Raw genomic sequence first — 20417 nt, 5'->3', positions numbered from 1 at the left:
CAGTTGTGGGGGGAGGGGGGGGGGGGTATGGGGAATTGGGGGGTGCGGGGGGGGGGGAAGAAACGGACCGAGAGGGGAGCAGCACCTGCTGAAGGGACCCATTCTTTCTATCCCCTCTCTTCTCTCAGCCTGAAAACAAAGGTCCACCACTGAATGTTCGTGAGGATTGCTCAGTTGCAATTCACCTCTCTGGACATTGTAGAGGTGAATGTCCACATTGAAGGAATCCAACTGGCCATCTATCCAGCTGGCTTTGCGTTGGGAGGTGTTTGAACGGATATCGCCATGACTTCCTCCAATCCCTGTTGTCCTCGGCCAGCGTCGTGGGCCCACAGCCAAAGGCAAACAGAACGGTTGATGTGTGGGGTTCGTCGGGAACAGTGTCCACCCCATCCATTCATTCGTTAATCAGTCTCTTCCCACCTTATTCCAATCCATTTCTTCTGAATGATTTCTTTAAAAACTGGGTCCGATTCCTCAGAAACGACATAATCATTCTCCGGGTCTCGACGACGCCAACTCCTCATCAGTGCCTCCCTCGGCCCGATCTCCCGGTCTGTCCTCTCTAGGCTCTTGTTCTCCTCCTCCTTTCCTTTTAAGACTCGACCCCGAGAGGGTGAAGGTGACAAGGGGAGGGTGAGGTAATTGGGAGGGAGGGATGAGCTGTAAACACAACAGTCATTCTTTCTCTCTCGCTCGCTCGTTCTTCTTGTTTACAAAAAATGCATGCCGCAAGTTCAGCCTCCACTCCTGGTGGAGCTGGTGACACTGAGGAGGGGACAGAGCTCCCTGAAGTCACCTCTAGGGCTTTGTGATTGGCACGTCACTGGCTGGGTTCCCATTGGCCGTAGTGGTAATAATGAACTGTGTGGGGTGAGGCTGCTGCTGTTGCAGTGAAGTGTCTGTCTGTGCCTGAGATGCACCGAGCCGTACAGCAGGGTTCTGCTTCAGTTCCACCTCCGGCTGCCCTTCTGATATCACGTAGTGAGTCTGAAACATAGAACAAGCCATTACACACAGTGATACTGCATGGAAACAGGCCATTCAACCTAACTTCACACCAGACCCCAACTTCTCCTCTCCCAGGGTATGACCTTTGCAAACATAGGGAATAGAACAGATCTCAATCTTTTGTTTCCTTTATTCACCGTTTTCTTTATTAAAAAAACCCACCAGGCCTTAGGTTAGGAGAGGTGATATTTTCATTGAACTCACTTGAGTCACTGCTTTCACCTGCCCGCTGTTGACTGTGGTAACTGGGGTCTCTGCAATGACGTACTGTGTCTGAGGGATGGCCATCATCTGAATCTCAGAAGCTGGAAAACAGGGAGAACAAACGTGAGCGTCGCTGTACAGAACGAGAAGCAGAATGACGGAGCCCAGACCTGGCCAGCAGTCACGCTGTCCACAACACCAGGTCTGCGATCCCATTGCCCACGTGTAAACTGGCCGCGATTTGCGGCCTCTAAACAGCTGCATGGCTGCCACTGCCGTATGTGATAGAGATGAGATTTACGTGTCTGTACGTGTAAGTACTTTGGGAGGTATTCCCAACGCGAATGGCACTATTATATCAGTGTAAATTGTACGGTAGATGGATAATCACTTACAGTAATTGCGGAAGGTTCCCCAGGTGCTGGGCAGGTAGGTGTGCTGTACTGTAGCCCCCTGTGACTGTGACTGATGTAAAACCTGGTTGGGTGTGTTCGTGCCACTCTGTATATGGGAAGGGCTGAGATCCTGTTCAGACGAGGGGCTCAGCGACTGACCTCCACCACTCTATAGAGATGAAAAACAGATCAAACGAAAAGCTTCGGGAAAGATGGTGCGCTCCTGAGCACAAGTTACGTGACGTAAGCTGGAATGTTTTCATTGTCTCGGTCACTTTAAGGCAGTTTGGCTCCATCTTCAATCTCTGTGTTGCGTGTGCACAAAGGCTTGTCATCCAGCAGTCATCTAGAGCTGCAGATGTAGCTCTTAACATGCAAGAGATTCTTTCAGCCCCATTCGGTCACAGGCTCGGTTCATTCCTTACTTTCCTCAGCTGATTAAAGGCCTCCAGAATTCCCAAAAGCTTCCTCACTTCAGCTCGCATGACTTGCTATTAAAAGCAACCGCACTCCTGGTCTATCCTGGATTATCCGATTGCCAAACAACAACTTTCATTTACGCAGCGCCCCTCACACATGGTACTGCCCCAACCACTTGACAGTGGAATTATCGCCTGCTTCCAACTCTGGGACCAGTAAATTTCTCCTGTAAAGCCACTGCTCTCTCGTGCCCTTACCCCCTCGCTCTGCCTCAGCAACGTGGATCTGGTGTGTGTAACGTGTCTCGCTCCCTCGCTTCCCATATTCTCTGCTGAAGACATTTCTTTTCGATCACGCCTTCGGTCACCTTCCCACCCCCCCTCCCCCTGGCTCGGACCCGGGATCCGTTACTGTAAAGCGTTCTGAGACACCGTCCAGCGTGGAGGGCGCTATATAAATCCAACTTGTTGTTGTTGTCAGGCATGGTCCCGCTAGTCGCAGAGTGTTACCTGTGAAACAGCTGAGGGCACAGCAGACTGTTCCGTCACCTGGACGTGCTGGACCTGAATGGCGTGCTGTGTGAAGGTGTGAGTGTCGTGGAGCTGGCTGACGTCCACTGTGGACTGGGGAGTCTGTTGCGGGGAGGAGGCCTGCGAACAGAGACATACAGGAGCAGCGGGTCAGTCTCCCACAACCAGTGCCACATCCCGTTCAGCTTCACCAACACATCGTTACAGAAATCATTTCTTTTCCACCAAAATCATCTGAACCCAATACAGTGTTAACTTAAAGGAAATATCCTAAGAGCAGGTTTCTCTGGACTGCGGTAACAATAAAAAGCAGTTAGAAAACACTTGAAACTTTTAAGAGTAAAACAGGTCAATGTTGTGTAATCCAAGTGCAGTTCATCTCTTTCTTGGCAGTCTTTCAACACCCTGACAAACAGAGTGCCAACAATGATCAGGTTCCTCGCATACAGTCAGCACTAGATTTGTTGTATGTTTAAGGCATCTTCCCCTGGAGTTTTCCCATTGATTTTCTACAATTTCAGACTTAACGTTAACAATAATGAGAAACAACGAATGACATTTGCACAGTGCCTTTCGCATCGGGAGGACGTCCCAAGGCGCTGGACAGTCTGAACGTCAGTTGAAGTAAATTGTGAAAGATTCTTTCTTCTGGCTTCCATCAGATTCTGACACAGGACGAAAAGGGGGCGATACCCACCTGAGCCACTTGTACGACCTGCAGCTGGATGTGCTGGGGTTGCTGGCCCTGAACCTGCTGAATGTGCTGGGAAACAGGAATGTACTGGACGCGCTGATAATCTCCCTGTGAGGTGCGATAGTCAGTAGTCAGTGTCTGGGATAGCTCGCTCATGGCCTGGGTCAGTAGATCGGTTGTCTGCGTGAGAAAGAGCAGAGAAGATTGGCCTCGATACAAAACTCCCTTCAACAGTTTTATAATAATAATCCTTGCAATTAATACAGCGCCTTATCACATCGCTGAGACGTCTCAAAGCGCTTCACAGAATATACTGTGCACTTTGTACAAATAAGCAGCAAAGAGGCCCAAAGAGATGGAATGAAATAGATCGAGCGTGAACCTCACCACCACAGTGTCTCCTGTTGAACCGTCTGCATTGATGAGCGTGGGCGCCGTGCTGATGACTGTGGCTGCGATGGGGGTCTGTGCGGGCAGCGCCGACAGGGAGTTTGGATTCGCCCGCAGGATGTCCGTGTGTTTTTTGCGGATGTGTTGCACCATTTTGGCCTGGTCACAGAATAAACAGAACAAATCAGACAGGGCCAAAGGTACAGGTCTGTTGTGATGGATAGGCTGATAGCCACACACAACAACCCCCCCCACCACGACCAAAAAGTCCCAGACCCAGAGGATAATTATAGCATCAGAACTGCTCCCCAGCTGAGAACAGCGAGCTTGGCACAGTTGGGAAAAGGAAACTTGCATCCACCGCGCCCGGTTCTCTCTGGACACTCACCTTGCTGCTGTACTGTTTACAGCAGTGTGGGCAGCAGACGGGCAGTGTGGCAATGGTGCCCTTTAGCTGGGTGTGAGTGCTCAGCATGGGGTCGGGCTCGCCAGGCCCCGCAGGACGTAGCTTGCGGATACTGGGAGGGAGCTCAGAACCCGGGTGGTTCTTCAGGATGTGGGCTTTACGTTTGCTCGCACTCTTGTAAACCTTAATTGGGGCAAATTCACAGTTAATGCACGAATACCTGATAGCAACAATTTGTATGTACACAGTATCCCTCATGCAAGGTAGCGTCCCAGTGCTTACTTACCTTGTCACAGTACTGGCAGTAGTAATCACGATTGGGTTTGATGATTGGCAGCGTTAGTTCTGGCACATCATCTATTCTGATATCTGGGTGTCGTTTTGCCAAGTGATTGACCTGAAATTGGAACAAGTCTCATCAGCACAGTGTAGCAAAGTTTTACATGTCTTATTAAAAATAATAATAATTCTTGCATTCAAGAGAGCTCCTTATCACGTCTTCGAAATGTCTCAAAGCGCTTCACAGAATATACTGTAAAGTGAATTGATCGTATATTTTTGAGAGAAATGCTACAGCCAATTGCGCACAACAGCATCCCACAAACGGTCATGAATTGAGTGACCAATTAATATTATTATTATGTTTTTTGAAGGGATTATTACCCCTTGGAAAAGTGATCTGCCAATCGACTGACAACCGTGTTCGAACCCAGGTCCTCTCGCTTGCAAGGCGAGCGTGTTAACCACTACGCTATGGGACTCGACACAGATATATGTATGTGTCACACACCAATGAAGCTCAGTCTGGTTTTCGATACTCTTTAAGATGGTGCTGGGTACTTGGGTGTCAGACGCCTAGGCTGAACAAAACAGAGAGCATCGGTACTGACCAACATCCCACGGCGCCGGAACCCCATCATACAGGCGCGGCACTTGAACATAAAGCTCTCGTAGTCTGTGGAGGGGATCTTGGGTTTGAAGGGCTTGGATTTGTGGATGCGTCCAGCATTCTTGGCTTCCCGCTCGGGGTTGTGCATCCGCTGCATGTGCTCTTTCAGCTTGTCCTTCCTCTGTCAGTAAAAGATCAGGGATCAATACCTTGGATCAATGCGCCGCACAAAAATGTGGGTATAAATCACAATCCTCGCATGTGATAAGTCTCCTTCACATCAGGAGGGAGCTGAGGAAGTGGGGTGGGTAGCATCTCAAATCGCTTCGCAGTAGTTACTGTGAAGTGAAGCGACTGCAGATTTTGTGGAGAACATCTATAAAATCTATAACTTTATTCAGGATAATGTCCCACCATAGATAGTCAACAATAACAGGACAAACAACAAGGACAGGAGCATTTCACAGAAAAATAACCATGGTTTCATATAATTATTCAAGACTGAGGTGCAGATTTTTGTATCAAAGGTGTCAAGGGATATAACAATAATAATCGTTGCATTTGATATAGCACCTTATCAAGTCTTCGAGATGTCTCAAAGCGCTTCACAGAATACACTGTAAAGCGAATTGACTGTATATTCGGGGGTGAAACAGAGCAGCCAATTGCACACAGATATGGAGCAAAGGCAGGAAATGGAATTGAGCCTTACTTTGAACTGCTTGCCACAAGTGGAGCAAAGGAAATCTTTCCGATCCGAGTGCCTGAGCATGTGTAGCCGTAGCTTGTCTGGCCGACAGAAAGCCTTGTCACATTCCATGCACTGGTAGATCTTTTCAGAATGAAAGCTGCGGACATGTTTCTTGATCTGACAATCGCAAGGTTACAAAAAAAACACACACATCGCTGTGAGACAGTGATCTCTCATCTTATACATATTCTTTCACTCATCTAATGAATACAGAACTGTCCAAAGATGCCTCAGCCCTTCAATGGATTTAGCCGTTAAGTTATTGTTGTCATATTGACACAGACACTCGCTCACCTGGATAAAGTCTGAGAACTGTTTTTTACAGGAGGGGCAGGTGAAACAGCCGTTAGTCACGTGTATTGCAACGTGTTCTTTCAGCAGGTCCAGGCGATCGAAGGATTCTGTGCAGAAAATACAGGAGTAGGTTTTCTGATCAGAGTGGAATTTCATGTGTGATTTGAGGGCCTGGCTGTTAATGAAGCCTTTGTCACAGATGTCACAGGCCATGGGGTAGTTGCCCTCCCGACCGTGGAAATGCAGGTGCTGATCCAGCTTCTCCTGCTCCCGGAACGCTTTCCCGCAATGGAGGCATTTGAACGGCCGAAAGGATTTGCGGATGAAGAGGTGGTGAAGTGCGGCGTTCTGAAGAGGAACACAAGGAAAGGCCAAGTAAAAAAACACTGTACACCTTTCAAATCGACTTCCATTTGCCCTGGTTTCCGACCCTCTTAGTTATTACACTCGCCCGCCATCATTTTGTTTAGGATCCAGTAGTAATTTTATTATAGGATCTTACAGCACTTCACAGAATTTACTGGAAGGTGTAGAGACTGTATTTTGTGCACAGACATGAAGTGAATGGTCAATTTTATTTGGGGGGGGGGGGTTGTTGGTCAGGACACCAGGAGAGAGAAACTCCCTTCTCTTTTTGAATAGTGCAACGGGATCTTTAACATCCACTTGAACAGGCAGAGATGGGCCCTCAGTTTAACATCTCATTCGAAGGACAGCATCTCTGACACTGCAGCACAAACCCATCACTGCACTGGCAGTGTCGGCCTCGACCGCCAGCTCAAAATACCAACACGGGGTTTGAACCCACGAAATTCTGATTCAAGAGGAAAGTGCTAGCAACTGAGCCAGGCTGACACAACTGCTTAATAGATCAATTGTCAAGTATCTCTCTCTCTTCTCAGGAGGACAAGGGATCTCCAAGACCTTAGAGATAAGGTGGGGGACAGCATTAAGGCTGATTCCCTGAGCAACATGCTATAGTAAAGCGTACATTAGTGAAGCTTCTTCTGGCTTGAAGAGACATGTCTGAGGCAAGCACAACACTGCGTATCCACACACCAATTACAGCATCACATTTCAGCTTCTCCACATTGCGAACCGAAGGTGGCAATAAAATAATTCCCAATTGCGTGCACGTATAAGTTTCCAGGGGCCGGTGTATTTAAGCATTTTTTTTTTTTACAGGTACAATGTAGGGCAGAATGTATAGACAGAAAGTGAACAACTCAAGAGAGAAAGAAATGGAAAAAACTCTGAAAGGGAGAAATTTAGAAAGTCAGAGGGAGAGAGAGAGAGAAAGAAAAAAAAAAGGGCTGTCACAGTGTGATAATGTAGTAACAGTAAATTACTAATGGAAGAAGTTTTGGGTTCGTAATGAAATCAATCTGTATTTTACACAATGTCCCATTACCCATATTGTTTCCATATCATCAGTGGTTCCATTTAGTGCAGATAATGTATTGTTTGTGTAGCGAGGAAGGAGAACGGTCAAAATTAAAGCCTCTTGCTCACAATATTTTACTTCAAAATGAAAAAACGGCATTAGCAGAATTCAAATCCATGATTTTCAGTGAATTACAAGTGTTATTCATGCAATTCAATAAAATGCCAAATTATCAGAATTTGCACCATTCGTTTGAAATCCTCTACCCTGTATGTCAACTTCAGAAATATGATCAGTGTCACACTCTCTAAATGTATCTGGATAGTTATAATGCAATCTCTCATTACACTACTTTGATTGGCACCGACTTACAAACAACAGTGACCTCTCAATGGCAGAACAAATGGATCAGCAACAATATCATCACAGTTACACGTCAACAACTTTCCTGCTGCCTGCCTGACAATCAGAAGTCACACACGGGACACTTCCAGCTGATTACTACATCCTACATACAGAGTGAACTTCAGGAGAGATCTGTGGTTCACCTATAATCGACCATGTCAATGTTGTTACAACATCTAGTAAAATGAGTAAACGGTTTCTATCGAGCTCCCTTTTGTTTGATGCGCGTGTATGTGTGTGTGCCCTCCAAATTCTGGTTTTGTTGTTTTCCCACATGCTCGCTCGCCTTATTCCCATTCCGTGCCCAGAGTAAGTAAGAAACCCACCTGGAAATCCAACTGTGAAGCATATGAAAAGAGAAAATACCGCAATCAATTAAGCTCCATAACCAACCCTGCCATCCATTGACAGCAATCTGTTCAACCACATCTCACGTCACCTCCTGGCAACTTGAGCCAAACAGTACAGGAGCCAAATGTTCAGAAAGTAGAGACAGTTTCTGCTGAACTCAGTGGATGAGTGAATGTTTTCAATGTATTTTAGCTTCAAAATAAATATTTATTATTGATTTTGTTATTATCAAATAATATGGATATTATTAAATGATAATAAATAAAATAAAAATCCTTGACTGTCGTGAAAGGCACTGTGTAAATATTAATTTGTTGTTGTTATTGTTCAAGAGGTTTATCTTTTGATTAATGTGTCCCGTGGTTATAATGATTAAAATGCTTTGGAAACACAAACTTTGGGGGGGGAGGTGGGGAGTGGAGGGAAGCATATGAAAAGAGAAAATACCGCAGTGGGTGCTTCCCTTGTTAGTAGATCATCCAGAGTAAATAATCAAAAGCATTCCATCTCGAATTCGGTAAAATTTCTTGCGATCCAAGAACTAACGCCACGCTCTTTGACAGTGACCGGCTGAAATGTGACTGATTTTCACAACATGTTGCCCATTGCAGAGCAAAATTATGAAAATTAACCATCACTCTGAATGGCGTTCTGAGTTGACCCATCGAGCCCGCAATTACCCTGATCCGTTTGTTGCGCCTCAAATCGTCGGTCGGGTCGCCTGCGGCCATGTTGTTGGCGAGGTTCGAGTCGTTCTCCGGCTGCTCGGCTGTGCCCACGGAGTTCTGCTGGTTCATTCCATTGGCCATCGGCTCAGCCACGTCCTCAAAATGGTGCTTCAGAGGGAACTGCAGGATCTGTGGCCCAAGACAGAGGGGAGTCAGCACTTGCGATGCACCCACCGTGGCAGTCGATGGAATAAACCGATCAAGTGTGAAGACTTGGTGAACTCATCACCAGTGCTTGAGAGTCTCCCGAAATCAACTCCCACAATATTGCCTGAGCCATTTGCTTTGATATCTCAGGAAGGAACGTGTCAGGTTTAATGACGTTGGCACATGACTAGCCACGGCCTTACCTCACTGTGATCAGCGGCCGATTCCTGTTGAATGAACTTCGGTGGCCGACCCGGTCGTCTGCCAGCCCCGAATCGTCTCCGGCCCCGGCCTCGCCCCCTGCTCCTCGCCCTGTAAGACACGAGCAATTATTACATTCAATAAATATCTGAGCAAACTCAGATGCCTGGCATGCTGCTTGCTCCACTACCTTCTCCAGGTGATGTTACACTGTCCTCGAGGGGCAGAGAGGCTGCAAATCCACAAAACACAACCAACTTGGCATCAAAGCCAACATTCAATTGTTTACGAGGATTTTTTTGCCCTCAGCAGAATAACTGCAAACACAGGGTCCAGCCCCAGTGTGGAGCATCCAGCTGCCAGGATAGCAAAAGGGCGTTAATAATAATAATCCTGGCATTTGATACAGCACCTCATCACGTCTTCGAGACGTCTCAAAGCGCTTCACAGAATATACTGTAAAGTAAATTGACTGTAAATTTTGTGTGCAAAACGTGGCAGCCCACAAAACATACAGTCAATTTACTTTATTACGTAGTCAATTTAGTTAATTGAGCACAGCGATGTCCCACAAACAGTTGTGGATTGAGTGACCAATTTTTTTTGAAGGGATTGATTATTATTCCCGGAAAAGCGATTCACGAATCGACTACCAATTAAAGCCAAGGATTTAAATTTATTTAAGCAAAATCTATTATCTCCTCCCCAGAAAAGTAGGGCCCAAATCACGGGAAATTCCTGTCCTGATCAAGGGGGCAGGTACAGTTTGAGAGATGATACCTGCTGAAGAAGTCTATCTTTTCGTCGTGCATGTTCAGGTGTTGCTGCAGTTGCTCGGAGCTGGTGAACCGCCGATTACATTCGAAGCAGGGCCAGTTCCTCTCCTGGTCCCTCAGTACTGGGGTAGAAACAGGAAGGTTACAAGTTAGTGATCGCTTACTGGCAGAAAATAATTACCACAAAACCTCCTAACCTATAAGAATATTTCTTGCAATTTGATACCTCACCTTTCACACGGGGGGGGAAAACATCCCAAAGCACTTCCCAAGATTTACCTTAAAGTAGTGTAGGGATTACTGTGGATATTGTAGGCCAATATTCAAAAGACACAAGTCTTACCTATTTTCCTGCATTTCTTATTTACGCACAATTAAACATCCGCTCACGGCCAATTTCATCAAATAATCATCGCTTCAACATTATGACAGCGAAAGAAGTGCAGGAGAAATGCCAAAACATTGCAGTGGGTACAAAGCAGAGACAATCAACCTCCACAATAAAGGCTCTGACAGGAGCAGCTAAGGTTAGGATCAATAATTCTTCCAATGCTCCGCCAACATCAAAATTTGTTTAAGTTGGGTCAAGAGACCAGTGTGGAATGTTCAATTCAACAGTGAGGCAATTCCTAACACGCACACAACTGAACGTAGGGCCAAGATCCAGTCCGGTTGTTACTCGGAAACCAGGGCAAATGGAAGTCGAGGCTGTTACTGTGGACAAATCCATACACATATCTCAGCACTGAGATACTCGCTCACCTCTCCGTTCCTCCTCTGAGATATCGTGGATCTTCTGCTCCACAAAGTCTGCGTACGACGCTGCGTACCACACCTGTCAGCAACCACAGACGCAAAGCCTCAGACAAACTGTTCCTTCTTTACACCAACCGTACATCCTACACTTCACGCCAACGTCAATAAAACACAGTGGAGGCTTTTTTGTGCCATGTGTAAACAATTTTTAAAAACCGTGAACGCTTGTCCTTTGTGTTTCCACCTTGATATCAGAGACAATATGCAAGTACGGTTCGTAGATTCACAAACCACTGTGACCTCAGATACCCAGAACTGCTTCCTCCTATAATCTGTAGGTTTTTAAAACACTAAGCTTCGCTGCATTCAAGGCTTGTACAGCATGCAGTGCCAACACCCATCTGTCTGTCTCACACTCTACCAGTGACTGACCTTCACACACTGTACCCTCCCTTTTACCTCCTTTACCTTGAGCTCTTGTTTGGGTTCGATGTGTTTGATGGTGGTGAAGTACAGCTCCTTGCCATACTGGTATGCTACCAGGTTCTGTTCCAGGTGATTTTGTGCTCTTCGTACGAACATCAGCCAGTTGCACAAATTCTCATCGGAGAGATCAAACCACAGATCAGCTTTTTCTCCCTCTTTAAACTCATCCCATCCTATCGTCATAGCAACCTGTTAACCAAATGAGACAAGCAAATTACTATCATCTTTGGCTTAATCTTCCAGGTACCATTTTCCAGCATAGCACTCGCAACTCATTTTGTGAAGTGCTTATATTTACATGATAAACTGGAATATTAAGATACAAATTTATTATTCAAATCCTTTTGGGACTGACTCATTAACAAGCTCTGTCTGTCTTACAATTCAGGCGGATGTTAAAGGATTCCCCGGTCGAGGCTGAGGGTCTTTAGGCGCGACCTGAAGATGGGAGAGTGTTCTGCACTTAGAAATAAGAGACGTACCTTGAGATGAAAGTGCCCCTCTTTGAGGTCAGACTGTTTAACTAGTGGACCCTCCACGGGGCCAAACTGTGTTCGTTTTGGAATGCGCCTCTTGGAGAAGACCCCTCCTGTAAAGCGGTCGATGTACAGGATCAGGGGAAGGCTGGCTCTGGCCCTGCTCAGAACTTGCCGGTTTGGGATGGAATGTAAAGTGCCGTGTTTGGGACAGGTCGTTGGGTGAGCATTATTGCAGTCCTCGCACCCTGCACAGGAAACAGCAGCAAAGTTCACAGAGTCACCTCTCAGAAATCAAAACAGATCTACAACACACCCACCCCACCAGGGCGCAACAAAGACCTTCATTCCAACCTCAGCCTTTTCTCTCCCTTCCTCTGCTTCTGAAAACACCTGACTGACTCCTTTTCTTCCTCCTCCCCTCTAATGGGTTTGGCACATTATCCAAGAGGTCATTATTGCTGTGTCAGTCTTACTAGTTGGTTAATACCATTCTCAGGTTATTCCGACTACAAGGACATCAACGCCAAGGCTGATCCTCTCCTCACCCATAACACCTTCCAGCAGAGCTTCTGGAAAGAAAGCAGGAGCAGGTAGCCTGACTAATTTTCCTTGACTAAGTAAGAGGTATTAGTCCAATTATAGCTCCAACTATTGCATTGGTCGTCGGTGTTTGAACCTGAAACCTACAACCATTAGAGTAGCTCAGTATTTATTTTGTAGTGAAAGTGGAAACAATTTTCTCAGCAACAGATTTTGCCCTCTCCCTGCTGCTGACATAAACACGCCTCACTTACACAAGTCACAGGGATTGAAAGGCCTGGGAGGTCCTGGCTCCCAGTCTTCCAGATCAGACGAATCTCCATCATCATCTTCCTCATCTTCATCATCATCCTCTTCAGACTCCAAGTCGCGCTCGGTTACCTCCAGGGATTCTGGCAATGGCTGGACGGAGCTGATCACGCCGGATATCCGAGGCAATCCGTGATTCCGCATGGGAAGTTGAGACTAGAAGTAGAAACAACAGGTCACTGGAATCAGAGGAGGCAGAGAGCTCAACATGGGGAATACACTGATGGCTAGCAAATGAAGTTCCAATACAGTTAAACAGTAAGGTAATAATAATAAGGTACTTCAAATACCAAGTACAAATAGGAGGCATGCAGCCGAAGTGGGTGGAAGAGCCAGGACTTGCAAAGGGGAAGTTAAAGGCACCCAAGAGATGTTAACTTGATTTGTTGCTCATTGTGTTCAAACAGTGTGAGGCAGCAATGATCAAAGTGAACAAGATGCCTGGGTTAATCACTAGAGTTCCTTTTCTCAGATGTCACGGTGAGGTTCCATACTCTTAGAATGATACCGTATTTACAACCCAACTGCAGTCTGAAGTACTCAGAGGAACGTATTCTCCAATACACGCGCTGGCCACAGATATGGAAACCATGGACTGTCACCTAACTGACTGACTATCGTGAATGCTGGTCAATTAGCAACAAAACTGATAACTGATCAACTTCTGCTGAGCTCTTTGCAGATTTACCAGAGAATTGCTCTCCACTGTCAGCTGCTGCTGAGCCTCTGTCACACTGCCAAGGACTGCAAGGTTGGCAGTGGTCACGTTCTGGTTGGCAGGCAGGAGAACGGTTACCTAGTGAGCAAACAAACCAATCTGTTTGAGCAAGAAAGCAGCCACACACACAGAAACTCAATCCATCACATAGCAGGTTTCATGTAGCAGTTTATTCCTTTGTATGAAAAACTTTCTTCCACCTGCAGATTGTAATCGACAGTGGCAACCACCCCGACAGATTGTACTTTGGACAGAAAACTTTATTAAACAATACATTAAAGAAAGTCAAGCATTTGACGAAATCTATCCTCAACTGCAATTAATCAGCATTTAAGTTATTTGGGGTTTAGATTTGAGCCATGTATAAAGGGAAGATTTACACCTATTCAGTCCAAAAACACAATACCAATCACAACTCTTCCACAGGAGTACGCTTCACAAGTGACAACGGTAATTACGGTTGACTCACTTCTTACCTGCTGAGTGGTTGCATCCTGCTGGATGTAAGCTACCTGGGATTGATCTGTGAAAACAGCCTTTAAAAACACAGAGAAAGGGAATATTAACCAGGGACAAATCTTCTCCATTATTTATCCTAAACATAAATCAGAATTTTTTTTCATTTACATCTTTCAATTCTTTTCACCTCCTTCAGAAAACCATGTTAAATCACACCCCGCGCACCCCCCACCCCATCCCATCCCAAATCCCTGTTGTTTCTTCCCTCCTCCTTAAAATTGTTCCAACTCCTTTACCTTCCTACACTTCACAGGTGTTAGCCGATCTCCAGCGCTGCATTTAATTGCATTGTTCTTGTGTGAGCCTCGACATTGAGAGCTGGCAGTTCATTCAACCAGAGGACGAGATTGAAACTCAGCATCCGCACAACACGTACCCCTGCAGCATGGAGCAATGGACAGCAACCAGGAGCAGGAAACGTGCTTGCTTTTCTCCTCCCTAACCCGGTGGTTGTTGAGGCTAGTATATAAGATGGGTACCCACCTCCCCAGAGTATACAAACCTGGGTGCCATCAGCTTGATGAATGTAAACCAGTGTGTGTTCTGACCCGTCTACGGACGTGTAGGATGTCCCGTCCGCTGTATAAACTACTTGCTGTGATGGCCGGTCCTGTTCGTCAGCATAAACAATCTGAGCAACGGCACTGTTCTCAGGAACATAGTGTACCTGGGGGAGGAATACAACTGGGCTGAATTCAAGGGACAGCAACCTCTGACACTCACTATCATAACAGCTAGCTTCTCAAACCATTCCCCCAATCACCTGGTAATCAGTTTCAAGTCATTTTATTTTGAACTGAATTAAAAAATTCATTAACTCGTAGAACATGCTGAAGCTACACCATGCAACTGACTGAATGGAGTGAAGGTGAATGCAGTGCTATAAGTGGGAAATATTCCCTGTTTTGGTAAAGAAACTAAAGAAAGAGTGAGATACAAAGCTGCTCACCTGGGCATTTGTCTGATCTTGTTCAGATGGCCCACCCCAAACAGCAGCAGCCTCGGTCTTGGGTTCCATAGCTGAAATACTTTGTGGAGTTTCATGCAGCAACAGTCAGACAGTCTCGGCAAGCCGATTGCTTCCTTCACATATCTGCATTAGGCAACACCCAGGTGCCTTTGATTCTGTAAAAAGCTAAATAAAATACAGTAATTCGAGCAAAGTACAAAATACAACAGAACCTGCTATTTTGAGTTCAAGTCTCATGGGCGCCAATGAAGAAGAGGCACTGCAAATGGGAACAGCCCTCCCTTACCTCCTGGCCATCTCAAGACCCTCCTCTTTGATCGCACCTTCAGTCACCCTCCTACCCCTACCCTCCACGGCTCCTGATCCTAACCCCCAGCTCGGGTCCAAATCTCTGACAATCCAGCGCCTTTGGGACGTCCTCCCGACGTGAAAGGCGCTGCGTAAATGTCATTTGTTGTTGCTACAATACAAACTTGCATTTGTATGGTGCCTTTCACGTCAGGAGGACGTCCCAATGGCACTGGACAGTCAGAGGTTTGGATCCGAGCCGGTCGTTGTTGTTGAGTAGACACTGACAGCAGGTCTGGTGGGGTGAGCTGGCACCGGGGCAGACACAATGTGGTTGTCGGCTGTGCTCGCTCTATAAACATTCCAGGATTCAACAACAACTTGCGCTCATATAGCAGCCTCCATGCAGGGTAGCGTCTCAGATTCCATGAATCTCACCCTTCAAATAACTTGTGAAAGGTGAATAAGAAATTACTTTACAAAGAACAAAACTGAAACCTCTTTACACATGCAAGAGGGTCAAATTTTTATAACACGGAAATTCATTAAGGTAACGCCGCTCTGCCAGTAAGTTAAGGAAGTCAACAGATGCATCACATTGCCTGTTCCCTCCGAGTACTGACCGACTGTCTTGCCACAGCCTGTAAAATGTGAGGATCTTCGATCATCATCAACGGTGCAATCTGCCACACACTGAAACAAAAAGAAAAGTCATGAAAACACGATATAAGTATAATGAAGTTAGTATATAATAATTCTTGCATTTGATACAGCGCCTTATCACGTCTTCAAGGCATCTCAAAGCGCTTCACAGAATATACTGTAAAGTGAATTGACTGCTATCTTGTGGGCGAAACACAGCAGTCAATTGCACACAGCAGTGTCCCACAAACAATCGTGGATTTAAGTGACCAATTTATTATCTCTATTTGTTTTTGAAGGAATTATTACCCCTAGAAAAGCGATCCGCCAATTGACTAACAACCAGGTTCCTTCTTACCGCTAGGTAAACTGAGGCATGTGGAGTAAGGAAACTTCCCCAACATTTCGCCCTGCCGGGAACCCGAGGCGAGTGCTCTATCCACTGAGCTAAATACATAGCGATTAGACTTTACGGAAAACTTTGAGAAACATTCCAATGGTATCGGCACTATCTCATAGTCATGGATTATTATCAGTGAATTTACCTTTTTGATCTTCACCCCAAGGTATTGTGGCCTTTGAGTAAGAAGGACAATGCAGTTTATATTGTAAAATTAAGCTAATGCTGTGGAAAGAAGATCTATTACATGGCGGTGAATAGAAATTGGTTTTAAAAACAGGGAAAGGCTATCAATGGGAAACTATCAGAATAGAAGATTACGAACTGAGTACTTCTGGGGTCAATCTCTGGGCCTTGCCATTTTCAGAATGGATAAACCACTTCCCTTGAGCAATTGTCATAAAACAATATCACTGTTCTATTGAAGGGTGTGAAGAAGATTGAAAAGATCAAGCATTGTATTGAAGACAGTGTGCACTGAGGAGCAATCGATCTGAAGGAAAAGGTGATTCATGGATTCAGGAGACAGAATTGGATGATGAGAGGATACAATTAGTGACGTAGAGAGAAATAAAGTGTCAGGAATAACAAAGCTCTGAGCAAATCCGAGGCTCAGGAGAGAAGAAAAACCACGAGGATAAGCCATCAATGATAGAATGAACAGAGCAACACAAGAGGAGAAAGCCATAGCCTTCACGGAAAATGGTAACTTGTTGACCTTTAATGCCAGATCCTATCAGAGGCTTTTCAGATGTTCAAGGCAATAATAAATGAAGGTGATCCAAGTAAAGAATTCAAGCGATATGTAAGCTAATAAATTACCATACAAATGGGTGGGCTTTACTCAATTGGGAGAAACAGAGGACGCACAGGCAGTCTTAAAAGCAGTCCACACTTTAATTGTACATTAACTGAACAAACCAGCTTTTCAAGACAACCTAACAAACTTCTCTTGTCCTGTCTGGTCCACAACGCTGACTGCTCAGTTTCCCCCTCCCCTTTATGTTCTCCTGCGGTTGGTTACCGAGCGGCCTCAATTGGTCCCCGAAATCTACATGTTGCATTCCCACACCCTCCCTGGAACCTATTGCCTTCTTAACGGGCCTTGCATCCTTCGATAGGTATCCAATTACTTCGGATTCCAATTCAATTGGTGTCTACTACCCCTTCTGTCCTGGCCAACAGTTCCCCCAGACGAAATTGGTCATTTACATCAATAGCTGTTTTTGTACATGACTATGCGCACATCAGCCGTCTCATTTGGCTGCAAAATACAGTCACCGCACATTATAGTAAAATCCCGCGAAGCGCTTTGGTGAGACGTCTTGACAACGTGATAAGGCGCTGCATCAAATGCAAGAATTATTATACTAACGTGATCAATTTCTACAACAGTGAGAATCAGACCTATTCCGACTTATCAGGAGCAGGAATGCATTTTTCACATACGCTGAAACGAGAGGGGTTCAATCTCTTCAACGCCGTCAGAATTGCAGTCAATCAGAATATAACGGGAGAATTTTATTCTGCAATCTGTGGAAAAAACAAACTTCGCAGTTTGTTTCTAAATCCACGGCGTGGGGCAGGACTCGAACCTTTCACCTGCAGGTTGCCCAAGACAGAAAATAAACTCAATGACTTTCCCAATGTACATTGCTCCACGTGTGACGCGTTCTCAGGCTCCGCTCTTGCACGCTTCAGTGCGGAACCAACGTGTTGCTGTTAAATGTTCCTCACAAGACCCCCACCCTCATTCAACAGCCTCTCACAGTCGCCCTCCTCTCAGCCCCCGAACAACAGCCCCTCACCTCGAACCCTGGGCAACAGCCTTACCGTAGCCCCCCCACCCCGAGCAATAGACTCCCACACTATAGCTGTGAGCCTGGAGGGCATTGCCGGAGGCACCATTGTTCCTTCGGATGAGACGCTGATTAAACCGAGGTCCCCTCGGTGCCCGTTCAGGCAGGCGTTAAAGATCCTGCAGCGCTATCGGCCAACGGATTAAAAAATAAAAACGCTCCTTCGCTTCGCGGCCGTCCAGCGCGCAGAAATCAGCCGCGGCAGCGGCGGCCACAGAACACACGGTCACTACAGTTTGGAGGGAGTCCTGCGAAGCTTTGAGACATTGTGGGTTTCCGGGTCTGGATGATACGAGATTATATTCCTGCGTCTCACCCCCCAAACCCCTCAAAATCACACACGTACACTCTCTCTCTCTCTGTTTGTGCGTATCGCTGGGGTGCGGACGGATTCACCAGCCTTTCCCAGTGGTGGTGGGGGGGTGAGAGGGGAGGGGGGGGGGGGTCCCACGCTAGAGCCGAGACCACCCTCACCCCACAGCCCAGCCCAGCGCCCGGGGTTGGACCGGACCCTGCACGTCGGCCCGCACAATAATAACCGGACCGCGGTCGCGACGCGGTCACTCACTCCACGACCATCTGTGTGAGCGTTGGTCGGGGGGGGGGGGGGGGGAGAGGGTGTGGGTGTGGGGAGAGAGAGAGGGAGGGATGGTCACCGGGCGCCATTGGCCGCCCGCAAAGTGCGCAGTCACTACGCTTGACCGTCTAATCCCGCGGAGCGCCTGCGAGACGTCTGGAGGACGCCATAAGGCGCCGCCGGTGTCAAATGCAAAGATTGTTATTATAATTATTACTATATACCTCGTCATCTGCCCTCCTCCTCATAATAATAATAACAATAATAATAATCCTTGCATTGATGTTGCCCCCCCACCCCACCCTCTCTCTCTCTCTCCCCCCGAACCCCACACCCCAGTGGACCGCACCACCACCACCACCGCCGGACAAAGAGAGAGAGACAGAGACACAGAGAGAGGAGGGAGAGAGAGAGTGAGGGGCTGGTGGGGGGCTTTGCGTCCCGCCATCGCCACGAGAGCCCTCTCCCCGCAACGAGGAGGGCCCTGAGCCCGAGCCGGAGCCGCGGGTCGGGTGAGGAGTCGGCGGGAGAGAGAGAGGGTCCGCCCGCCCACCCGCCCCGGGGCTCCGGTCAGCTCGGGTAGGGCCGCCCTCCCCCCCCCGCACTCCGCTCGGCGGCGGCGGCGTCGGTAAGTGAGTGAGAGTGAGTGAGTGTGTGAGAGGGAGAGGGGGAGAGCTGCCGCCCGCCATTTTGGGTGGGACTAAAACAACAACAAGCCCCGAAAGCGGGGAGAAGCGGGAACGGGCGCCGCGCCCCCCCAGCCCGAGCCCAGCCCCCCGGCCGCTCACCTGGGCTTCGGCGGCGGCCCCCGCGCGCCCCGGGCCCGCCGTCTGCCCGCCCCGGCGGCTGGAAAGCGGCGAAATTGGAGCCGGTGCTCACCTCACAAATGGCAGCGCCGCCGCTCGGCATCGGCGCAACGCGGCCCAACGCGCGCTGCCATTGGCTGCTCCTCCCCCCCCCCCTCCCCGGGCCCCCCCGCCCGCCCCCGCGCCCCGCCTGGGGGGGGGGGAGATAGGGAGTGATGGTGAGGGTATGGGGGGGGAGAGAGAGAGGGATAGGGAGTGATGGTGAGGGTATGGGGGGAGAGAGGGACAGGGAGAGGGTGGTGGGGGGGGTTATGAGATGGTGTATGAGATGGGGGAGGGGGGTGGCGATGAGGGTTGGGATGAGATTGGGGGGTGAGATGGGGGGCATGAGAGGACGAGGGGGCAGGAAAGGGGGGGGGGACAGGAAGTGGGGGGATGAGAGGAGGGGGACAGGAAGGGGGGAATGAGAGGAGGGGGGCATGAGGAGGAGGGGGGCATGAGAGGAGGGAGGCATGAGAGGAGGAGGGGGCATGAGGAGGAGGGAGGTATGAGAGGAGGAGGGGGCATGAGAGGAGGGAGGGGGCATGAGGAGGAGGGAGGTATGAGAGGAGGGAGGGGGCATGAGGAGGAGGGAGGTATGAGAGGAGGAGGGGGCATGAGAGGAGGAGGGGGCATGAGAGGAAGGAGGGCATGAGAGGAGGGGGTTAGGGGGAGGGGGGGGGTTGCACAGGTATGTGAGGGTGGGGGAGTGCATGTGTGAGAGAGTGTGTGAGGGGAGTGGGGTGGGGGGGGAGTGTATGAGGGTGGGGGGATACTGCGTGAGGGCCAGCGAGTAGAAAATGTGTCAGGTGGGAGCAGGTACAGGAGCTCCACCGGTCCCTGAAGACCCCGATTGTCCCCTCGGTGGGTGTTTTTTTTGTGTGTGTGTGAGTGAGAACAATGTTGTACGAGAACTGAGGGCTGCAGTGGATCGATCACCTTTTGAGGGGAAAGGTCTCATCTTTGAAAAGGCATCCATTTACCTTGCGCGCCGTCTGGTCGCAGTGCCTTGCCCGCCCGCCCGCCCGCCCACCCCAAGTCAACCGTGTGCAG

The 20417-nt window shown here is 48.1% G+C and overlaps 1 protein-coding gene across 4 annotated transcripts; it reads right to left on the bottom strand.

The window, feature by feature from the left end:
- Positions 1 to 431: 431 nt before the first annotated feature.
- prdm10 (PR domain containing 10) lies at positions 432 to 19450 on the bottom strand. 4 transcript variants are annotated; one of them, XM_042343862.1, is made up of 25 exons: positions 19399 to 19450; positions 15665 to 15734; positions 14733 to 14918; positions 14286 to 14450; positions 13741 to 13800; positions 13235 to 13342; positions 12492 to 12702; positions 11701 to 11942; positions 11201 to 11407; positions 10739 to 10811; positions 9981 to 10098; positions 9203 to 9311; positions 8805 to 8981; positions 8100 to 8111; positions 5985 to 6332; positions 5652 to 5807; positions 4941 to 5120; positions 4337 to 4447; positions 4033 to 4233; positions 3642 to 3803; positions 3258 to 3434; positions 2540 to 2680; positions 1611 to 1779; positions 1216 to 1316; positions 432 to 990 (listed from the first exon to the last, which is right to left on the bottom strand). In XM_042343862.1, the coding sequence occupies exons 3-25, from the start codon at positions 14799 to 14801 to the stop codon at positions 802 to 804; spliced, it is 3486 nt and encodes a 1161-aa protein (XP_042199796.1). In that variant the 5' UTR covers positions 14802 to 14918; positions 15665 to 15734; positions 19399 to 19450; the 3' UTR covers positions 432 to 801. The 4 variants fall into 4 exon arrangements, with proteins under 4 accessions (XP_042199796.1, XP_042199798.1, XP_042199799.1 ...); XM_042343864.1 differs by lacking the exon at positions 19399 to 19450 and adding an exon at positions 16229 to 16253; XM_042343865.1 differs by lacking the exon at positions 8100 to 8111.
- Between the last annotated feature and the right edge of the window lie 967 nt (positions 19451 to 20417).

This window comes from Callorhinchus milii, unplaced genomic scaffold, assembly GCF_018977255.1.
Source record: "Callorhinchus milii isolate IMCB2004 unplaced genomic scaffold, IMCB_Cmil_1.0 Scaffold25, whole genome shotgun sequence".
NCBI lineage: Eukaryota > Metazoa > Chordata > Chondrichthyes > Chimaeriformes > Callorhinchidae > Callorhinchus > Callorhinchus milii.
The sequence above is the reverse complement of the archived record's forward strand: the minus strand, read 5'-3'. Positions and strand labels throughout refer to the sequence as shown.